The following is a 20606-nucleotide window of genomic DNA, read 5'->3' as shown; positions in this document are numbered from 1 at the left end:
GGTGACGGGCTAAAGCAAACAATATCTATTACAAATGGTATCAGTGGAAACATTTTTTTATTAGAAACATTTTAAAATGGTGAGGACAATAGGTAACGGGCTAAAGCAAACAATATCTATTACAAATGGTATCAGAGTCAAACATGAGGGGGTGTGCCAACAAAGACGCTAGCTTTAAAGGGGTGGATTATGAGATCTCACTTGGGGTGAGAAATGAGACATTCCTTATGATGGTGTAGAAATTTCTCCCTAGTAGACGTTTTTTAAAACCGTGAGACTGACGACAATATGTAACAAGCCAAAACAGATTTAATTCAAACAAAATTCTATATTGCCGTGAAATTATTTTAGACACTATAAAGTTGATTTTTGTCCAACATTATGTATCGAATATATTATTGTCTCTTCTAAAATATATAAATATTTTTTTTGAAAGTAAAATTAAAAAATAAATGGGTACTTAGAAAAGACTAAACTTGTTATAAAAATTTATTATTTTACTAAAGATTAATTATCCTCTTAATTTTTACCATTAAAAAAAAACAATTTTTGGCTTAAAACTGAAAGAGGAAAGAACGAAGAAGTAAGTAGAAGAAGACCGCGAGTTCTACGCGGCAACCTCGACGAATGCCACGCGCTCTGTATGCTAACCGACACGCTCTGTATTTCCTTCCTTCCTACGATTTCCCTCTCATAAATATCTGCAACTCTCTTCTCCGGTGATCGATCAATCTTCATTCCGATCATTTCTAAACACTTCTGAATCCATCCATGTCTTCTTCTTCTTCTTCAGCACCTTCCCTCTATCCCGCCGTCGACATGAAAGACCTCGCCGAGAATCTCTTCCCCGAAGAAGACGCCCCTGTTTCCGATCAAAAACACCATGATTCCTTTGAGCAAGTCCTCGTCAAAATTCCGGGCGTTATAGTCCACTTGATCGAAAAACAAAACAGCGTTGAACTCGCTTCTGGTGAGTTCTCGATCGTCGGTCTCAACCAGGGGAATAACGTCGTTGCCGTACTCGCTCGTGTTGGGGATGAACTTCAGTGGCCATTGGCTAAAGATGAGCCCTCCGTGAAACTTGACGATTCTCACTACTTCTTTACTCTCAGCGTTCCCCCTAATGGATCGTTGGAAAATCACGATTCAGTGCCCGAAATGTTGAACTACGGTCTGACCGTCGCGTCGAAGGGGCAGGAGGAGCTATTGAAGGAGTTGGATCGGATTTTGGATCAGTACAGTTGTTTTTCTGTGCAGGCGGTGAAGGGATCGGGGAAATGGGAGGTTCTGGATGGGTCAGTGGCTAGGGAAATTTCGCCGGAGGATATGGCCGCATCGGAGGAGAAGAAGGAGTTACTGGAAGAGAGATCGGCGGCTTATTGGACGACGTTGGCTCCCAACGTTGACGATTACAGTGGGAAGGCTGCGAGGCTGATTGCGGCGGGTTCTGGACAGGTGATTAAGGGAATTCTGTGGTGTGGGGATGTTACTGTGGATAGGTTGAATTGGGGCAATGAGTTCATGAAGAAACGAATGGGGCCTCGTTCTGATGCAGAGATCAGTCCAGCCGCCATGAGAAGTATTAAGAGGTTTGCAATTGTTTTACCCCTTTTTCATTGTAATTACGCACTGAAAATGATCGTAGTTTAGAGATTGAAGTAATGAAGAACTGGAAATTGATGGGATTATGGTGTTCTTGTGGTTCTGTTTCAGTGTAAAGAAGCTAACGAAGATGACGGAGAAAGTGGCGACTGGAATACTTTCTGGGGTTGTGAAGGTGTCTGGATTCTTCACAAGTTCAATAGTGAACTCCAAAGTTGGGAAGAAGTTCTTCAGCCTTCTACCTGGAGAAATTGTCCTTGCTTCATTGGATGGATTCAGTAAGCTCTTCAACTCTCATCCCTTTACTTGTTCTCGTAACTTATGACTTGAATTATTGCTTGAGATTGCTGTTATCTGTATCTTCATCAAGCTGAAGTCTCTTGATTACCATAGAATATAGGAACTTGGTTGGTATGGATTAGTGCTTAAGTTGTTATCAAGAGTCTGATCTTCGGGATCAACCTTGATGAATTATGGGGTTATGGCGTAATGGGTTGGTGTAAGATCTATAGCCTACTTTGCTCTTTAATCGAAACTGGGATTAGGCATGGAATAGCTCGTTAGGAGAATCTCTTTCTATGTTAGCGTGTGGGGTGTCACAATCGCGCTCTTGCGGCAGTGGGATAGCGATGGTGCGGCATTTGTTCTAACTTAGTGAACAAGTCAGCAGTGGGAAATTCAGACTTCGAGATAATATCGGGGCGTATGCTCGAGTCTCGAGTTACGTTTGCCAGAAATGTTTTAGAAAATGTGAGGAGGAAATAGATTTGAAAGGGAGTTTGAAAGCAAGGTCTCAAAAAGTTTGAGAGTCGTTATATAGCTATAAGTAAAGAAAGAAACATCATAGCTTATATATCATATAACTCGGGTAGGAAAAATTAACCACTAGTCACATTTCCCTCTAATATATTTTGGGGCCCTGGTGCGTGTAGACATGGTTATGGTAACCGGTCATGCACATCACATTAATACAACAGAAGTATTAAGGACCTATCTAAGATGGAAGCATGTAAAAGGGATTTGGAATGGGGTATCCGCCATGGACAACACGTCATTTAACTACTCGACACTGGTAGGCCTTTCTTTTAGCTACAAATGTCATTTAACTACCTGTCGGAGATGTTAGCTACAAATGTCACTTCACTACTAGTCTGAGATGTAAAACTCATGAAACAACTGTTGGGCTCCAATCAACTTATCAGTTTAGGAGAAGTTGAAAATGGGCTCAAACAACAGATATTGAACGAGTGGAACTACATTCAATGATCCAAACCGACCCAGTTCAATCCGTCGTGATGGGTTTGGCCTCGAGTGCCTAAACCCCAACATCTGCTATCCGATTTCATTAATACACACGCATTTGATTAGATCATGTCATATCTGAAAACGAACCCTGAAGTGGTTTACTGATTATGAATCTTGTATGATGATGAACAGACAAGGTATGCGATGCAGTTGAAGTAGCAGGGAAGAATGTGATGTCAACCACAGCCGTTGTGACCACAGGCCTTGTTTCAGACAGGTACGCCACTGGAAACTCCCATCTTGGTGGAGAATTTAGTGTGTTATGTTCTTAATAATCTGATCCACAGATATGGAGATCAAGCAGCCCAAGCAACGAATGAAGGGCTTGGCGCAGCAGGGCATGCGATTGGAACAGCGTGGGCTGTTTTGAAGATCAGAAAGGCTCTAAACCCAAAAAGTGCTTTCAAGCCCACCACTCTTGTAAAAGCAGCTGCCCACTCCCATTCTTCTAAATAATACCCCTCTGTTCATACTTGGATTCTTTTCTTTCCTCCTTGTGTGTAATTTATTGTCCAACATTGTGGGTTTCTTATAATTGTTTGTGGACTCGGTCGAGTGCTTAGAATCACGGACCTTCACAATGGTTCATGATGTTGTCCTTCATATATAGCTTTCCCTTTAACTAAAACTCGATTTTCTCTTCGGAGTAGAAGAAATACTATGTCAGAAATCATGACCTTTTACGATAGTATAATAATGTCTACCTTGAGAATTAACCGTCTAATTTTGTTCTTCTTTTTAAGATTGCATAATAATGTTCTTTTTATTTTAAGATTATATAATAATGGAGATGAATTTATAACCCGATTTTGGCTACTTAGTCCAAATATGAATGGATACCAAAGAAATATGAACGGGTACCATAGGTACTTTGACGGCAAAATAAGCCGTCCATAGAAAAAGGAAGTTCACTTGGTTAACTACACCTTTTGAATCTAGGACTGGTTTATTCCCTACTAAGAATGGTCGTACCCTTTCTCTTGACGGACCACAAGGCAGGGATTACGATCTTCTTAATAGCGAATGTGGACTCGTCTTTTTTTTTTTTTTCTTTTTATCTCGCTTCATACTTTAAGATAAAATAAATTTAGAAGTTTTTAATTTTCATTCAACCCTTTTATTTTAGTCTATTTTTTTTAGTCTATTCACTAAAAAATTCAGATTGTAATATATATGTATACATATAATATATATATATATAATATACATATATATATATACACATATATGTATACATATATATAATATATACATATATATATAATTGGATAATGTTAGAAAAAAACATGACGAAATAATTGAGGGGAAGATCAAGTGGTAGAGAAAACATCACATATCTTCTTTGCAATTTTCTTCAATATTTATTTTCCACCTTATCTCAAGTGGAAAACGATTTGATAATTTAATTTTTATATCAAAATTTCAAGGTATTGGCAACTGCGGTTCGTGGTTCGTGGTTCCTTTTTCATTGCGTAGGTTATACTTTTTCAATGCCAATGAAAATATTTCTCTACTTTGTTCGATCGAAAAAAATCAAAATTGATTGATATGATTCTGAAAGGAAAAAAAAAACGAACAACTAAGTCAAACCTTCTCAAAAACTTGCTTAGGAAGAAAAAGACTAATCTCAAATAAATTTTAGGGAATAATGTTTGATCTTACAACGATTTTGTAAATATTCTGTTCCAACACGAGAAAGTTGAAAATCATCCGATTTTTTTTTTTAAAAAAAAAAATTGTGGAATTATATGTTTATTAGGTTTTATATTAAGACGTGAAAAATTTATGAAAGAAAGAGAAAACATGGTTTTAGAATGGATTTGGAGGGCGGGGTGGAACCCAAGGTACCCAATCCTTTGCCTCAAACACGAGTTAGGATTTCGAAGTCAAACTCACCCGAACTCAAAACCGTGCTTGCAAACACTCGCTAAATATCTTTTGTTTTTCTTTTTCAACTTTCTACCTTTTCTCGCTAACATTAAAAGAATAAATTTTTTAAAAAAATTGGAGATTTAAAAAATATATTCACCATCACTATCACCATCACCATCACTCATGGTAATAAAGAAGTTATCAAAACCAAAACATCATATCCCGTGCACATAGATTAGGTTAGAAAACTCTTTTAGACTTAATTGAAATTTCAGGTTAGTTCGATTAATGACCTGAATAACCCGAATAGAATTGACAACCTAACCCAACCCAACCCAACCCAACCTTCTATTTTCGATTTGGGTTAAGTAGGTAGTGTTGAGAGGGTTCTCGTTGTTCTTTTTCTAAATTATTTTAAAATTTTTAATTATTCAATATACAATTACATCAATAACTAAAATCTCATATCAAACATTTAGAACACATCACTTCATCAATTACAAACGTTAAATATTATTAATTTTTTAAAAAATATTATCAATTCAAATTTAAAAAAAAAAACTAACCCAACAACAATAAAATTAAAAAATTAAAAATTAAAAAAAAAATAATTCTCTTTTTATTTTTTTGTTCTCTCTAAGTCATATTTTTCTCTCACTAAATCATGGACTATAGTATAGATCTTACCAACCTTATTAATTACCTTTTTCTTTTCCTTTCAACTCAAACTTTGTGCTATATTTTTTTCTTTACCTAAACATTATGCCATTAAAGCAAGTTATAAAATGTGTAGCTAATCAATATAATATATGGTTGATCATATTACATTATATACATTTAATTATGTTGTTACCTCATTAATATAATTACCTAACTCACCCTATTTCTTTTTAAAAGTAAAAATAAAAATTCCTTTAAAATATTCTACGTTCTCTTCCTATTTAATTATATACAATTTTCATTTTCGAAGCGGTCCAGTTAAACATTTTGTTAAATAATAATAAATATAAATAAGCTAAACTCATATTTTTTACATGATTTTCGATATTTTACTTCGAAATTACTTATTTCTAGATATCATTTAATTATTGAATATATTTATGTAATTAATGAGTTAACAGGTGTTAAATAATTTTGTTAAAAAATTTTTAGTGAATGAAAATTAAATTCGTTAAATTATTTAATAATTTAGCTACATTAAAAATAACGGTTGAACCCAACATAAACTCTATTAAAATTTATTTCATCCATAAATATTAAACTAATTTATTATTATTATTATTTATTTTAAATGATAACCNTTTTTTTTTTTTTTTTTTTTTTTAATTTAGGAAAACAGCCACAATTATAAAACCAAATATTTATGGTAATTACTTATTTGAAAAAATAAAAAGAAAAAACATTAATTATATTAATAATATATAACAAAAATAATAAATTAAGGGTTAGGAGTTGACCTTCGTGTGGTTCCATGCTGTTCGATGACGTGTCAAATTAATTGTTCTAATCTAATTTGATTCACACGTGGAACATAAAAAATGTATTTTATTTATTTATTTAATTAATAACCACATCAATGAATTTTAATCTATTAAAAATTGTATTATTTAAACGTGTAACAATAATTAGCATATGAATTCAAAGATTAAAAATTTGAATGTTATCGCTCTGTTAATAATTAATTAGTTTCCTATTATTTACCATTTATTTTTTTATTTTTTTAAATTTTGATGTTTTTTTAAACTAAATTAAAGAAAATACATGCTAAAACAATAATATCCTAAAATTAAAAATATTTTAGATATAAATGGTTACTATTTGTTTAAAAAATACATTCGAACTTATAAATTTTTTATTTATTTTTTAATATTAGTATGAAAACCGTTAAAAAAAATATTCTTAAACCTTTTAAAATTTAATAATTTTTAAATAAATGATAACTTATAATCTTGTTTTAAATTTTATTATTTTTGTTAGTTTTATCTTGAGATTTTGGGCATATAAATAAAATTTAAATATTAATAGATTCCACGTAAGTTATAAGAGGAGGTTGACGTGGCAAAAAAAAATTGAAAATAATACAGGAAAGAAGGTCGGTGGGAGGAGGGGCATGTGATGTGGTGAGAGAGGTGGGTCCACGTAGGGAACAACGCACATGATGATGAATAGAATTAATTACATTATATAATAATAAACCCCAAGAAGAGAGGAGGCTTGGTTTGGTTTGGTTTGGTTAGGTGTGGTTAGGTTAGGTTAGGTTAGGTACCCTTCCCGATGCTGACGTTTTCATGTTCACTTCTCCCTTTTTTGCCCCTATCACTTCTCTTTTATTACATTTTTACCCTTCCTCCCCATTCCGTTCCCTTTTCATTATATTTCTATTTTTTTTATGCATTTATATTAGGTTTAAGTTTTTATTTTGTAGTAGTAGTTTGTGAATTTTTATTATAAGTGTTCAAATGACTCGAAAATCTGATTAATTTGTACTACCTAATTTAAATATAGTTTTTTTTTACTGTTTGAGATTGATTGAATTTTTTTAATTTTAAATATTCAGGTCGGTTCGCGGATTAACATTTTTTAGAACCCAACCAATCCGAAAATGGGTTACCGCCTAATCTTAACCTATTTATTATTAAGACAGATCGAAAATATTTGATATTGTAGACTAAATTTATAGTTTAAGGTTTTTATATAAAATTGGTAACACATTAATCGTGTCGGGACAACTTGTATCAAAACTAGGTAAAAAAAGTGTTCGTTGATCTATTCTATATCGATCAGAATAAAATTGTTATGAATTTTAAGAGTAAATTATTATATATTAAAATTTAATAAATATTTCTTTACATATTTGAATTTTTTTTGTTTGCATTTATCATTTGGGAGGTCATCCAATTTTATAGCACTATAAAAATTTTTGTTTTTATATAAATAATTTTATATTTAAAATAAAAAAATAAATAAGAAACAATATTAATAACGAATATCTATTCAAAACCCTAAATTAATTCACATTTTTTAAATAAAATTAGGAGACTAAATTTACAGTATTCCACTACTCTGCCTATAGACATCTCTTTCACTCGTATTTTACTATCTCGTTTATTTTTTCGAACACAGTAAAAGATTTTTTTTATCCTAATGTATTTCAGCGACGAACCGAACAACCATCACAAAGTCCCGAATTCTATAAACCAACCGATCCAAATCTAATGAAATGGGTGAATTTGAAATGAAAAAATGTGGAAAAAAGTGGAAATAAAACCTGGAATAAAATGAAATGAGTGAATTAAACTTTAGAATAAAATAAAATATGTGATATAAACTTTGGAATAAAATGAAATGTGACAAATGGGAGGGGAGGGAGAAAAATATCTAGTGGAAGCTTCTATTCTCTCAACCTAACCCCTTTAGAAAAAGAGACACAAAAGTGAAAGAGTTGTAAAAGTGTCCTCTTTTTGGCCCATACTATTTAATTTTCCCATTCATTTATCTAATCATTTTTTTTATTTATCTTCTTATTATTATTATTATTATTTCTCACATTTATATTTCGTTTTAGTTTTTGAATTTTAAAATTTTTCAAAATTATATTTATTTTTTAAGAAGAGTAAAATAAAATAAACCTAAACATATAGAATCTCGTTGAATTTTTGAATTGTCTGAATCTAATACATATGAAGTCCCGTATATATATTATTCATATTTTGTTTATATATATATATATATATATATATATAATAAGAAATTAGATGATGAGACCCATAAAAAAAACATAAATATAGTTAGTGAAATCATGGATAAGATTTGGGAGGTGGGGATGACTCATCTAATTTGGTCAAAATTAGACAAATTAATATAAAAAAAACAATTAGTTTATAAAGAATTTTGGGTAATTCTCATTGGTCACATTCACACAAATACCTTATAGTAGTGCTCAATCTCAATATTAGGATTACCATTTTGGGGAAATTAGTAAATTATTAAACTTTTTTTTAGCTAAAATTTATCTAAAAATTGTGGCTTTAAAACTTTTTATCGACATTCCAAGTTTACTGACTAATAAGGATGTGGGTCGGGAGCATACCCAATCATTCAAAAATTTCAACTGGACAACCGTAGGAGCCCTAAAGAGAACATGGACAAGAGGGTCGGGGAGCATACTCAGTCGCCCTTTACCCTTTATTGATCAGATTCACCATTGTGAACGACATTCTGAACCCAATTCATGTATTGCATTAATGGGCAAAAAGATTTTAGATAAAGGGTTTCAACTACCTGTGGGGTAATGGCAACAGGTTTAGACAATGAGGATTGAAGTAAAGCTGCACTCGTTGTCTTCTTGAATGAAGATTTGAAACCCTGAATTCTTGATTAAGGACGTATATCTTAATCATATTTATGGTATATATACGGGTGGGTAGCGTGACGGATATCAAAAGTAGAAAGGGTAAGAGAAATTTGATAGCGACCAAAAGTGTGGTGTATAATGGGAGTTGCATGATAAGGCAGAAAAGGGGGAAAAAGGGGAAGAAGATAAATGGAAACAGATATCCAAATTCTAGTGGATATATATGGTAGGTTGAGTCATGATGGAGCTGATATAAATGCTAAGAAGTTTGGTAGACAAAGAATGGTACTACGAACAGTGCTTAGATCCTTCAACCCCCCTTTTTATATTATTTCAATTTCAACCTCTTTTTAACATCATAAACAACAGAGCTTTAACTATGGAAGAGATGGGTCACCCTCCATTCTCCTCCTCATAGAGCTTATCCACACCCTCCAATGGACAGAAAATTGATATCTATGGCACAAAAATGAGTACCCATTTCCCAGAAAATGATATCTACTTTGTTCTTGTTCATCTCAGTCAGCCAAAATGAGTATCAAAAAGAAGGAAAATCATGAACTAATTCTGCAACTGTACTCATAATCATACTATACCAATATGAACTGTAAATCTTACAAATCAGAGGGAGTGAAGAAGTTGGAGAGATTTCAAGAAAAATCAGAAATTCACTTCATCTCCAAGCTTCTATAATCAAGAATCCTGTTGTTTATGGTAAGAAAATCATACCCAACGCTGCTGTTATTCCCACTGGAAGTCCCAATATTATACACAATTTTGCAGTGGCAGTCTTTGCTGTTCTGTAATCCCAAACTACAAGCAAAACAGAGGCTCTTGGCTACCATTTTCTCAGGGTGTGGCTGATATGGTGGGCTGATTCTGAGCTCTAAGTTCAAATCTGGGCACCGTTCTTCATTTGGGGTTTCGATTTCTATGTTTTTAGTATCATCTTCAACAGCCATGGATGATTTCTCTTCCATTTTCACATCATTAGCACTGAAAGAGATCGTGGTTGAAGCCGTTTCCTGAGCAGGCTCGTTGATGGGGCGATGAGAAACAGGGTCGATTCCTCTGTTCAAGAGCTTTCTTCTAATATGAGTGTTCCAGTAATTCTTAATTTCATTATCTGTTCTTCCGGGCAATCTCCCAGCAATCAAAGACCACCTAAATCAAAATCAAACCCCATGAATTAAAATGCTCAAACAAAACATTCCCCATCGAAATTTCCCCCAAACTTACTTGTTACCCAGAAGGCTATGAAGCTTGATTATCAGTTCATCTTCTTCTTCGGTGAAATTGCCGCGCTTAAGATCGGGGCGGAGGTAGTTAATCCACCGCAATCGACAGCTCTTCCCGCAGCGGAGGAGACCGGCGGCTTTAGGAAGAGAACGCCAACAGCCTTCGCCGTGAGCTCGAATATAAGCGATGAGGCGCTCGTCTTCTTCTTTGGTCCACGCACCTTTGTTTGTGTGCGCTTTTTCGCAGCAGGGCGACCGACCCATTTGAGCTCGCGGAAGAACAATCAGAAAAATCGATTGAAACCCAGTAGGGGTTGTGGGTCTGCGCCGCCGTTGGTCGGAGTTTTAGTAAACAATTTCTTTTGCTTTGTGGTTGCTGAAAATGGCGGTTTTCCCTTTCGTGTCGCTGCAGGAACGCTCAGGCCAGCCCTTCTCTGTAATTTGGGCGTACCTTTATAGCCTTTTCACGGGATAATTTCAAAATTATTATTTTTTTATTTTTTTTTAAGCATCTAGAGTAGTTTTAAACATAAATAATCGCCCTCTAGCATTAGTTGGATAGTAATTGTACTACACTCGTTCGACAACATCTGTATATGTTAGGACCTTGAGTCACGTTTGCTAGAAATGTTTTAGAAAACGTGAGCGAAAAAATACATTTAAAAACGATTTGAGAGAATTGAAGAAAGTAACGGTATATGACTATAATCAAATAAAGGAACACCACAACTTAAAAGAGTAGCTACAAATTATTGGGCACGAGGGGAAGAGAAGCTAGTAGGGTTTTGCTGAACATTACAAACTCGTGTATATCGTACAGTAGTTCCATGTCCACAAGTCACACATGAAACACGTTGTGTACATGAATTTCGTGGCACCACTAAATAGGCTTTGCTTCCACGTGCTGTGTCACTTCAGGTAATTTGTGTATCCAGCCCACTCTGTACCTTAAATCGTAAGCACGAGACTCGATTTAGTTACGTAATAGCTCAAGCTCACTGCTAGTAGATATTGTCCACTTTGGCCCATTACGTATCCCTCACGGTTTTAAACGCGTCTATTAGAGAGAGGTTTTCACACTCTTACAAGAAATGTTTCCCCATCTCCAAACGTTACAGGATCTCACAATCCACATCTCTTGGGGGGCCTAGCAACCTCGCTAGCACACCACCCGATGTCTGGCTAACAGTTAAGTCCACCGCTAACGGATATTATCCGTTTTGGCCCATTACAAAAAAATGTTTCATTCCTCTCTCCAACTGATGTGGGATCTCACAAGTTACTTATACGAATAGAACATAAGTTAACTTAACCGTGGTTAATGTACACGATTTAGGTTTACAACTAAACTATATATTCATTTTTAAAAAAGGGGTAATTGCTTCTAGATGTGAGTTGGTGAGATAGGTTAGATAAGAGGAATGGCTGGTGGTGGCCTTTATTTTTCTCTCTCTCTTTGATCATATATATTATAGTTTCAATCATATAATAAAAAAAAATATATGTATATATTAAAGTTTCAAATATTTTAATAACTATTATTTTATACTAATTTAATTAAATAATTAAATAATTTTAATTGCGTCTCTAAATGTTGCTTCACTCACCAGACAGCATGTACTATCATGCACATTCACAGCTTATATATTCTATAAATGACATAAGGGAACTAACTCCCCATTTATATTTTTGATCAATTATTTGGTACACATGCCCCACCCCACATTGTTTAGTGGCCTTTGCATCCTAGACAAGCAAAAGTGGGAAAATATCAACTTTTTTTTCGAGTGGGTTCTCGTAATTTATTATGTTTTTTTAATACGAAAAAGTCTCGAGATCAGATAGATTAGAAGTGAAGATGAATTTAGATCGTGGGTGGAAACGTTTCACTGTTTTAATCAAACTGGGTTTTGATGATTCGTTCTCAAACTATAGGAATTATGGGTATCAGACCAAGGTAACAATCCTCTCACTCGCCTTGACCAATAACAGATCAGCCCGATTAAAGATCGTCACTGCAAAATGGGTTTTTGTTTCTGGCTCAGAGGGGCAAAGGCATAGGTACGCCATCTCCTACAACATGAGTGATTATGTCTAGTATGATGAAAGAATCGTGTGGCACGGTGGGGGTTAACATAGATCATACTAATGTGGAAATTGAATGACACAGGTTGTTCTGACACTGTTTTGTTCAAAATAGGGTTTCGATGAATGATCACGAACTACAGGGATTATGGGGCTGGGACGCTCGATTCAGTGATGGATAAATCGAGATGTAGAGTAATATTTGTAAATATTAGGTAGGTAGAAATGCTCGGAACACGATAACAAATTGTGATCGCTCGTGCAAATAAATATTGTAGATGGTATGGTAGTTGTGGGTCTTTTTTTTCTTTGGTGAATAGGGGGGAGAGCACATTAATAATAATAATAAGGGTTGGGGAAAAGGGTTTCTAGAAGAGTTTGGAGTTTGGTGTGATGATGAAAGAAAGAGCAAAAAAAAAGATATATAATGAATGTGGGTTATGGTTGTGGTTGTGTGGCCTTTGGTTTCTTCTTCTTTTTTAAACCCTTGTGGTGCAAGTTTGTGCAAAATGAGTATAATGAGTTGGGTAAGAGAGATTCATTCTTTGTTTCTTTCTACACTCGAATCGAGCAAAAACGAGCAAAAACGAACAAAAACTTTAGGTTTCACGAATAGTAATGGTGCGAGGTCCCACATCGGTTGGAGAGTGGAACGAAACACTCCTTATAAGAGTGTGAAAACCTCTCCCTAGTAGTTGCGTTTTTTAAAACGGTGAAACTGACGACAATACATAACGAGCTAAAATGGACAATATCTGCTAGTTGTGGGTTTGGACTGTTATAAATGGTATTAGAGCCAAACACATGCGATGTACCAACGAGGACGCTCGCCCCTAATGGGGGTGGATTGTGAGATCCCTCATTAATTGGAGAGTGAAACGAAGCATTTCTTATAAGGGTATGGAAACCTCTCCCTGGTAGATCCGTTTTAAAACAGGAAGACTGACGACAATACGAAAATGGTAAGTGAAATATGTTTAAACGAAAAGAATCAGTATGGGAGAGAATAAGAAAGATGACCACTTGTGTAACGCTTTATATGGTTTCACCTACCATTCTCGGGACGCCTTTTCCCTGTTATAAGCAAAACCCATCAAAACAAATCAACTTTACATTCATATGTGAAAGAGCTATCATCTTTATTCCCACGTCACAACTTGTGCTCCTTTTTTACTTTCAGCCTCATCTACGTTCGTTTTAAAATTACAAAAATACCCCTGTAATACCAAAAGTAAATTACAATTTTAGTACATCAACTTTCACGTACGGGTTACAGACCTATCTGATAAATTAAGTTTCAATTATGTATTATCAGATAAACGTATTTTCGTAAAAATAAAAGGATAATGTTTGAAAGGACATGGGAAAAGTGATTAGCTTGTGAGGGCAAGCTGTTTCCTTGTTGTTTGTCCTAATCATTTAGGTCTAATGTTTGATTATAAATTAATATTCACCACCACACCATCATGTCTCTCTACCCCAACCAAACCTTGTTAACACAATTCCAATGCCTCACCACCACATGCCTTTTGCTACACAAGGAAACAACACACTACCCCACCCTATTTTTTAGGGTTTTTTCCGTTCCTCGAGGTAAAACTTGTCATATTTTGTTTTAACAGATACCCTATATAGCATCGTGTGAACGCAAAATTTGATATTTAGTTCGAAAATAGGTTATCATGCAATGTAGACGTGTGTGAGCCGATGACTAAATAGAGAGATACCGATCAATAAACTAGCTAACCTAAATACCTACGAACAGGGATTGTACCTTCCAGTAGTGATAACGTAAATAGGTTATCTATCATAAGACTACCAATAGTCTTATGCTTGATTTTTACTCCGTTCATTTGGATTCATGGTGGAGTTGTCTCTCTCAAAAACGTCATATTGCTCTTTCGAGTCTATCAGTTCCTCTGAGCTCAATTTGATATCTGGGTTCCTATTCAATAGCTTCGAAATCGAGATATTTTATAAATTTGATTGGATCATAAGAACAAAACGTCGAGCTCGAGCTCGAAATCAATGGATAAAATTTATATATATAAATAAAAGTCAAAAACAAAAGATTAATAGGTGGGTTGATTAATATTAATATTAATATAGGAGTAAGGCCAGCACATGAGCACGTGGAAGTCATGTGCAAAAGGGTATTGAAAAAGACCAATCAAAGTGATCCTCAAAGGCCTTACCTACCTCTTTGGCTGTCCTCCACATGTGGGGCACCTACCCCTTCCAAAAGCAAGAATATAAGGGACTGGCCCCACCATGGTAGATAAGCCTTTAATTTTTTTTTTTTTTTAATAATTATTTTGTAATATCAATATGATTGATTTCTGAGTGAGACAATTAATTATAGATCTCCCTAGATCTCGATTTTCTTCGTCTTAAGCTTACCGCTAGCAGATATTGTCCGTTTTGACCCATTACGTATCACCGTCAATCTCACAGTTTTAAAATGCATCTACTAGGGAGAGGTTTCCACACCCTTATAAGGAGTGTTTCGTTTCACTCTCCAACCGATGTGAGATCTCACAATCCACCCTCTTAAGGGTCAAAATCCTCATTGGCACATCTACTTTGGCCCGTTACGTATCGCATTCAACAAACGCATCTACTAGGGAGAGGTTTCCACACTCTTATAAGGAATGTTTTGTTCCCCTCTTCAACCGATGTAGGATCTCACACATCCCTAATAGATCTTAGTATTTGTTCAACCGAGCTAGTCAGATAAGTTTGTAGTTTGACTTTAGGAATAAGAACGTAATTGGACTCGAGAAAACTAAAAGTTTAAGATTAAAATGTTGTTAAAGTCAAAAAAAATGAAAATGAAAGGAAAATTGATGAAATATTGAAGAGGAGGGCATAGAAAAGCTGAATGTGGAAGACATGAAGGGGGGAACAACAAAGGCTGTGAGCACAGCACCAACCGCGGCGACAAAAGGTGCAATGTTTGGAGATTGGGATGCCCACATTTTTTGACCCACTTTATTTCACAACATCCACATGCCAATGCCCTTGACCCCTCCATAAAATAATACACATAATGCTCGACTTACTTCCACGACGCAATGTGATTTGCGCGTTACCGATAGGTTTTGTTAGTGTTATGAGAATAAAAATACTTACACGAGCCCGACATGCAAGAAGGGTCTAGACCAAACCATGGGAAAATTAAGCTCTCGGTCGACAACAGGTGGTTTGAGGTAACTGGCTCGGTCAAGCCAACCAATTTGATTTAGTAAGGATCGACTTAGAAACCCTAGACCCGAGACTCATTGTGCTATCTAAACTCTTAACTTTTACTACGCCATAACAAACCATCGGAATGCTTTCGACGAGAGAGGAAACTACTGTTTATAAGAATGTCCATTCTTTCCCGGAGATGGAGAGCCCACTGGGAGTAATCCTAAAGGAAGCGAGAAATCTCCGTTTAAGCAGAGAATAAGAAGAAAGTGGAAAGAAAAAAATTGTTCGTGAGCTAAAGAGAGCTGGGGAAGGAAATGTATTCTCCTTTCCTCTATCCCATTTTCTGTCTGGTTTACTTTTTCGGTAAAATTTAACGAAAATTTTGAAACATGGAGAGTGAGGTCGAGGATGAGAAAGCCATCTCCGACACCCTACACTTTTATAGGCCACCCGAACCTATAGTATGTTTCAAGGGTTGAGTTATATTGTGCTCGAGAAGAAGCCAAGGGTTGAGTTGTTGTAGGAACAAGTTCTTCATTGCAGCTCAACCTGGACTGCTTTGTGTTGACCATCACATCCGACAGGCTGATATCTACATACCCCAAACATTCCTTTAGGACATATCAAAATCCTAAGAAGTTTGATTCAACAACCTAGTAAATGGTTTTGGACTACTCTAAGGCTTGAGATTCCGGACCTTTAATGGCTGGCTAACTCGAACTCCCTGTTTCGTTTCAGGGTTCAAGTTGTTGTGTTTCACAGACCTCTTCTTTGAAGGTAACTTATCGTCAACAGAGATCTCCACAAGTCTTTCCCATCTTCGTCTTTGCCTCCTATTTTAATCTTCATTCTCACGAAATTCCTCATCTATTTTTACGAGAATCGAAGAGGACTGAAGTGAAAAATGTATATCATTTCTGTCTCGGACCCCATTTAGACCTTGTAAACATATCCAGATTCGTGAAAGCTCTGAGACCTGTTCGAGCAAACGAACTCAACATAGAATTGCAGGTACTTTCATACCTGTTAAGAACAAAGTTAAGTAGAATTTCTTTGTGTAGTTGACCGTTCATATGATTCCCGAGACATTAGAATTGTCCTATTCAATTTTGATGAAGGAACCAAGTTGAATTGTTGACAAGAGGGAAAAAGGGAAAAACCGAGTTTGAAACCGAAGAGGAAACAAATGCAAAAAACACGTGGGGGAGGACGAAGATAGGCACGTGAGATAGGTTGTTTTCACCCGTTTGACCTCTGTTTGCCAGTTTTTTTATCCGATTTCAATATCACTTCTAGCAAAATGTCAACCTTGTTAACGCGTTTTAAGGATTAGTGGTTTTGTAAGAGTCTCGTTAGGGCTAGTTGTTGAAAAGTTATGAGTGGCTATGAACGCAAGCGGTCGAGAATATTATGGCTAGCTAGGTAAGCTGTATGGTCCGGACTACTATGGCTAACCAAGTTGGCAAAGCTCTAGAGACTATTGTGGCTAGACAAGTAGGCCAGAATTTGCATGTTTGAAGAATTTAGATATCTAGGGAACTTCAGGGAGTACGAACCACTGCAGTTCGATTGGCAAGCTGTGGATCCTACAGCAGTCGAGTCTTGGCTAGAGTCAATCGACTATCTTTAAGTATAGGAATTGGCTATACTCGTAGATATGCACACCCATAGTGCTTTTAGAAGATTTGGTGGTTGAGATAGATGGAGGAATAAGAGGAAGTTTGATCGTGGTTCTTCGGGATCGCAGCAGCGAGCGTCTCGGAACCAACCAGACCAACAACTGCCACAATGTGAGGAAAGGCATGCTTGCAAACAATGTGGAAGAAGCCACATAGGCCAGTACAGAGCTGGAATTGATAGCTGCTATGGTTGTGGCTAGACTGGGCGTTGTATAACAAACGGCCCGAACAAGAGAACCACAAATCCTAGTCGACCATCGGGGTTGAACAAGAAGAGTAAGGGTGGCGCAAAGCAGACCCAAGGCTATGAGTGACTTCGATGTCATTCTAGGAATGGAGCGGTTGGCAGAGCATCATGCCAACATTAATCGCCACAAAAGATAAACCATATTTCAACCTCTCTCGAGAAAGAGTACTCGATTTAGGGGGTCAACGTCAAAGAGCTTTCTCAGAGTTCTAAACTAATAAACTAGTCGATGTAGGACTCCTCTCCCAACAATCTTCAACCGATATTACCTCAGTTCCAACCGTAAATGAGTTTCTAGACATATTTCTCAATGAGTTACCACTAATGTGATACACCAACTGTAACCGTCCAAGCCCACCGCTAGCAAATATTGTCCTTTTTGGGTTTCCTTAAAGGTTTAAAAACTCGTCCACTAGGGAAAGGTTTCCAAATCTTTATAAGGAATGTTTTGTACCCCTCTCCACCCGATGTGGGATCTCACAATCCACCTCCTTGGGTGCCCAGCGTCCTCGCTGGCACACCGTCCAATATCTAGCTCTGATACCATTTGTAACAGCCCGAGCCTACCGCTAGTAGATATTATTCTATTTGGACTTCCTCTTCCGAGCTTCCCCTCAAGGTTTTGAAAAGCGTCCACTAGGGAAAGGTTTCCAGACTCTTAACAGAAATGTTTCGTACCCATCTCCAACCGAAGTGGGATCTCACACCAACGGAACAAAATGCTCCCAAAGATTCATCTCTAACAAAACAATGACTAGACGTACAATTCAACTGCTATCACGATACGATATATAACCCAAGCACCCATTTAACCACAAGATCCCTAGCTACTCATGTTTTAACTACTTACCTCGCTGCAACGAGGCGTTAAGTGAGTCGGGCTACACAGAACTCTACGACTCTCTATCTAGAAACCGTCCATACGACCTATAACTTAGTGCTACGATACCGGACCAGTCAAATTCCCCTTACAATTCTAGAAAAAAGCCTAATGCTCTGATAGTTTAAGTCCTTACGTTTTCAAATATACCCATAAACTGCCATAGATCTAATTTATCAGACATTAATTCCAAGAACTTCACAGGATTAAATTTACGATAAATAAAGTAATTATATTCCTTAATCACAAAAACATATGAGATTATCAATCAATAACATTAATCTTACTTATAATTACCTTATTTTTTCCGAAATTTCAGACATCAAACAAAAAACCCTCGAATATTTACCTGAAATTCCGACAAAGAATCCGGAAATGCTCCAAATGGCGTTCAGAAAACCCATCAGAAACCTCCCTTTCGCCGCCTAACCAGCCGTTTACTGCCGTGTCGGAGCCGGAATATTCGGTAACGGCCCGCTTCAGACGCCCTCTCGCCGGCGAGGAATTGTAAGCTTCTTACGAAGGGGATTGTTTTTCTTATTTGCTAATCCACCGAAACACGTGTAAAAAACAGAGAGATTGAGTTGAAGAAATGCCTACACGTGTAAAAAATAATATAATTTTTAAAAATTTAAAAAATTATTTATTAAACAATTTGGAGGATTATTCAACAACTGTCCAAATATTACACTTTTCTATTTATTATTTATTTAATTAATTATTAAAATTAGCCCATGGGTTGTTCTAATTTGAATACTGAAATAATTTTCTCAAAAAGCGCAAGATGACGTCAGATTGTGAGAAACGTGGCGAATTTTAAGGACTCCACGTTGGCGAGCGTTAGAAGACCATAACTATGGGTGGGGCCAGCTCGATAACTGTCAAATAACGGTAATAAGGAAGTTATTGCCTGTTAGCAAACGTGTCATTTTCCAATTTATTTATTTTTTGCTTATTTCTTTCTTAAAATATTTTTAAATAAAAAATTGTAAATTTAATTTTTAAAAATTTAAATGTAAATATTTATCCTCTAAGATTAATTAAAATTCTCGTATATAAATAATGTTTTTAATTTATAAAATTATAAACTATAAATTTTAACTGAGTATAAATTTTACGGTTTATTTTTTCTTAAATAAATTGAGATTCAATCATCTAAATTTGACAGTAAATTTTCTTTGATGGTGTCTCGATTACGTCATGTTGTGATTTTGACCTAGATAGGAGTGAACATCTTGGTTAGTGGAATTCAAACCATAACGACATGAATCCAACAAGTACGTGTAAACCTAAATCTAATGATAATATCTTTTTCTTGCTACGACATTTAGTGATTCTTTGATGAGTGTTACAGTTGTTATCGTCGATTAACTCGATGAAGCACAAAGTTGTTATTGACACGAGAATAAGAAGTGAGTTGCATATAAATCGACGTTGTAGAACAAAGTACAAACGTGATATCATTTTAGATAATAATAAAATAATCTCATTGTACTAGTTTATCGACGTGGTTGGTGTTGTTAGTTTCCATTACATTAATAAAAACAATGCAACAATGTTCGAGACTTGATAACTTCTACAACTACTGTAGCGCATCGTGCAATGTTTACCTATCGTAGGTGCAACGTTGCTCGTGGTCACCTACACCCACATCCTCCACTGTCTCAAGCCAAGGTTCAACGTGCAATGTCAAATCTCGCAACCCTACATCGACTATAAGTTGTCAAATTTGTCGATTTACGACCAACGAATGTTTGAGCTTCGTCAAATTTTGTGTATGACTCACATACCAAAAAACCCTGTTGTGAAACTCCACAAAACCGACCGAATAATGAGTCCCCATNAAAAAAAAAAAAAAAAAAAAAAAAAAAAAAAAAAAAAAAACTAACAAGAGACTTACTCACCGTTCACTTATCTCCCGTTCTTCATCATCTACACCATATGGGATAGTTGTACATGGCGTGTTCAAAAATGCCCTAGAAGTTTATTTTTATCACTTTAATGTAATGTTTCACTACATTCTTATAAGGGTTTTTTTTTTTCAATAAACTTTAAATATCATGAATTTTAATATATGTATTTTAAAGTTTAAATATATAATTAAAGGAGGATGAAAGTTTGGGGATATTTTTTTTTATAATTTTGGAAATAC

General features: G+C 35.6%; 2 protein-coding genes and 1 long non-coding RNA gene across 3 annotated transcripts; 1 reads left to right on the top strand and 2 right to left on the bottom strand.

Moving 5' to 3' along the window:
• Positions 1–611: 611 nt before the first annotated feature.
• Positions 612–3623, top strand: LOC111795606 (protein EARLY-RESPONSIVE TO DEHYDRATION 7, chloroplastic-like). Its single transcript, XM_023678131.1, has 4 exons — positions 612–1589; positions 1714–1880; positions 3040–3124; positions 3195–3623. Exons 1-4 carry the CDS (start codon positions 772–774, stop codon positions 3361–3363), a joined length of 1239 nt encoding a protein of 412 aa, XP_023533899.1. The 5' UTR covers positions 612–771; the 3' UTR covers positions 3364–3623.
• A 5811-nt stretch (positions 3624–9434) lies between these two features.
• On the bottom strand, positions 9435–10827 carry LOC111794682 (myb-related protein 308-like). The gene is made up of 2 exons (XM_023676791.1): positions 10373–10827; positions 9435–10297 (listed from the first exon to the last, which is right to left on the bottom strand). Exons 1-2 carry the CDS (start codon positions 10633–10635, stop codon positions 9802–9804), a joined length of 759 nt encoding a protein of 252 aa, XP_023532559.1. The 5' UTR covers positions 10636–10827; the 3' UTR covers positions 9435–9801.
• Positions 10828–13551: 2724 nt separating this feature from the next.
• LOC111796132 lies at positions 13552–18956 on the bottom strand. The gene is made up of 2 exons (XR_002815297.1): positions 18804–18956; positions 13552–13673 (listed from the first exon to the last, which is right to left on the bottom strand). It is a non-coding gene; the product is annotated as an uncharacterized LOC111796132 (long non-coding RNA).
• Positions 18957–20606: the final 1650 nt, after the last annotated feature.

Source organism: Cucurbita pepo, chromosome LG05 (assembly GCF_002806865.2).
Source record: "Cucurbita pepo subsp. pepo cultivar mu-cu-16 chromosome LG05, ASM280686v2, whole genome shotgun sequence".
Lineage (NCBI taxonomy): Eukaryota > Viridiplantae > Streptophyta > Magnoliopsida > Cucurbitales > Cucurbitaceae > Cucurbita > Cucurbita pepo.
The sequence above is the reverse complement of the archived record's forward strand: the minus strand, read 5'-3'. Positions and strand labels throughout refer to the sequence as shown.

Excerpts from the sequence above, each read along its gene's own strand:
- LOC111795606 (XM_023678131.1), top strand. The coding sequence starts at position 772 with ATGTCTTCTTCTTCTTCTTCAGCACCTTCCCTCTATCCCGCCGTCGAC. Across the intron at positions 1,590-1,713 it reads GCCATGAGAAGTATTAAGAG|TGTAAAGAAGCTAACGAAGA; the intron begins GTTTGCAATTGT and ends GTTCTGTTTCAG. Across the intron at positions 1,881-3,039 it reads TGCTTCATTGGATGGATTCA|ACAAGGTATGCGATGCAGTT; the intron begins GTAAGCTCTTCA and ends GATGATGAACAG.
- LOC111794682 (XM_023676791.1), bottom strand. The coding sequence starts at position 10,635 with ATGGGTCGGTCGCCCTGCTGCGAAAAAGCGCACACAAACAAAGGTGCG. Across the intron at positions 10,298-10,372 it reads CATAGCCTTCTGGGTAACAA|GTGGTCTTTGATTGCTGGGA; the intron begins GTAAGTTTGGGG and ends ATTTTGATTTAG.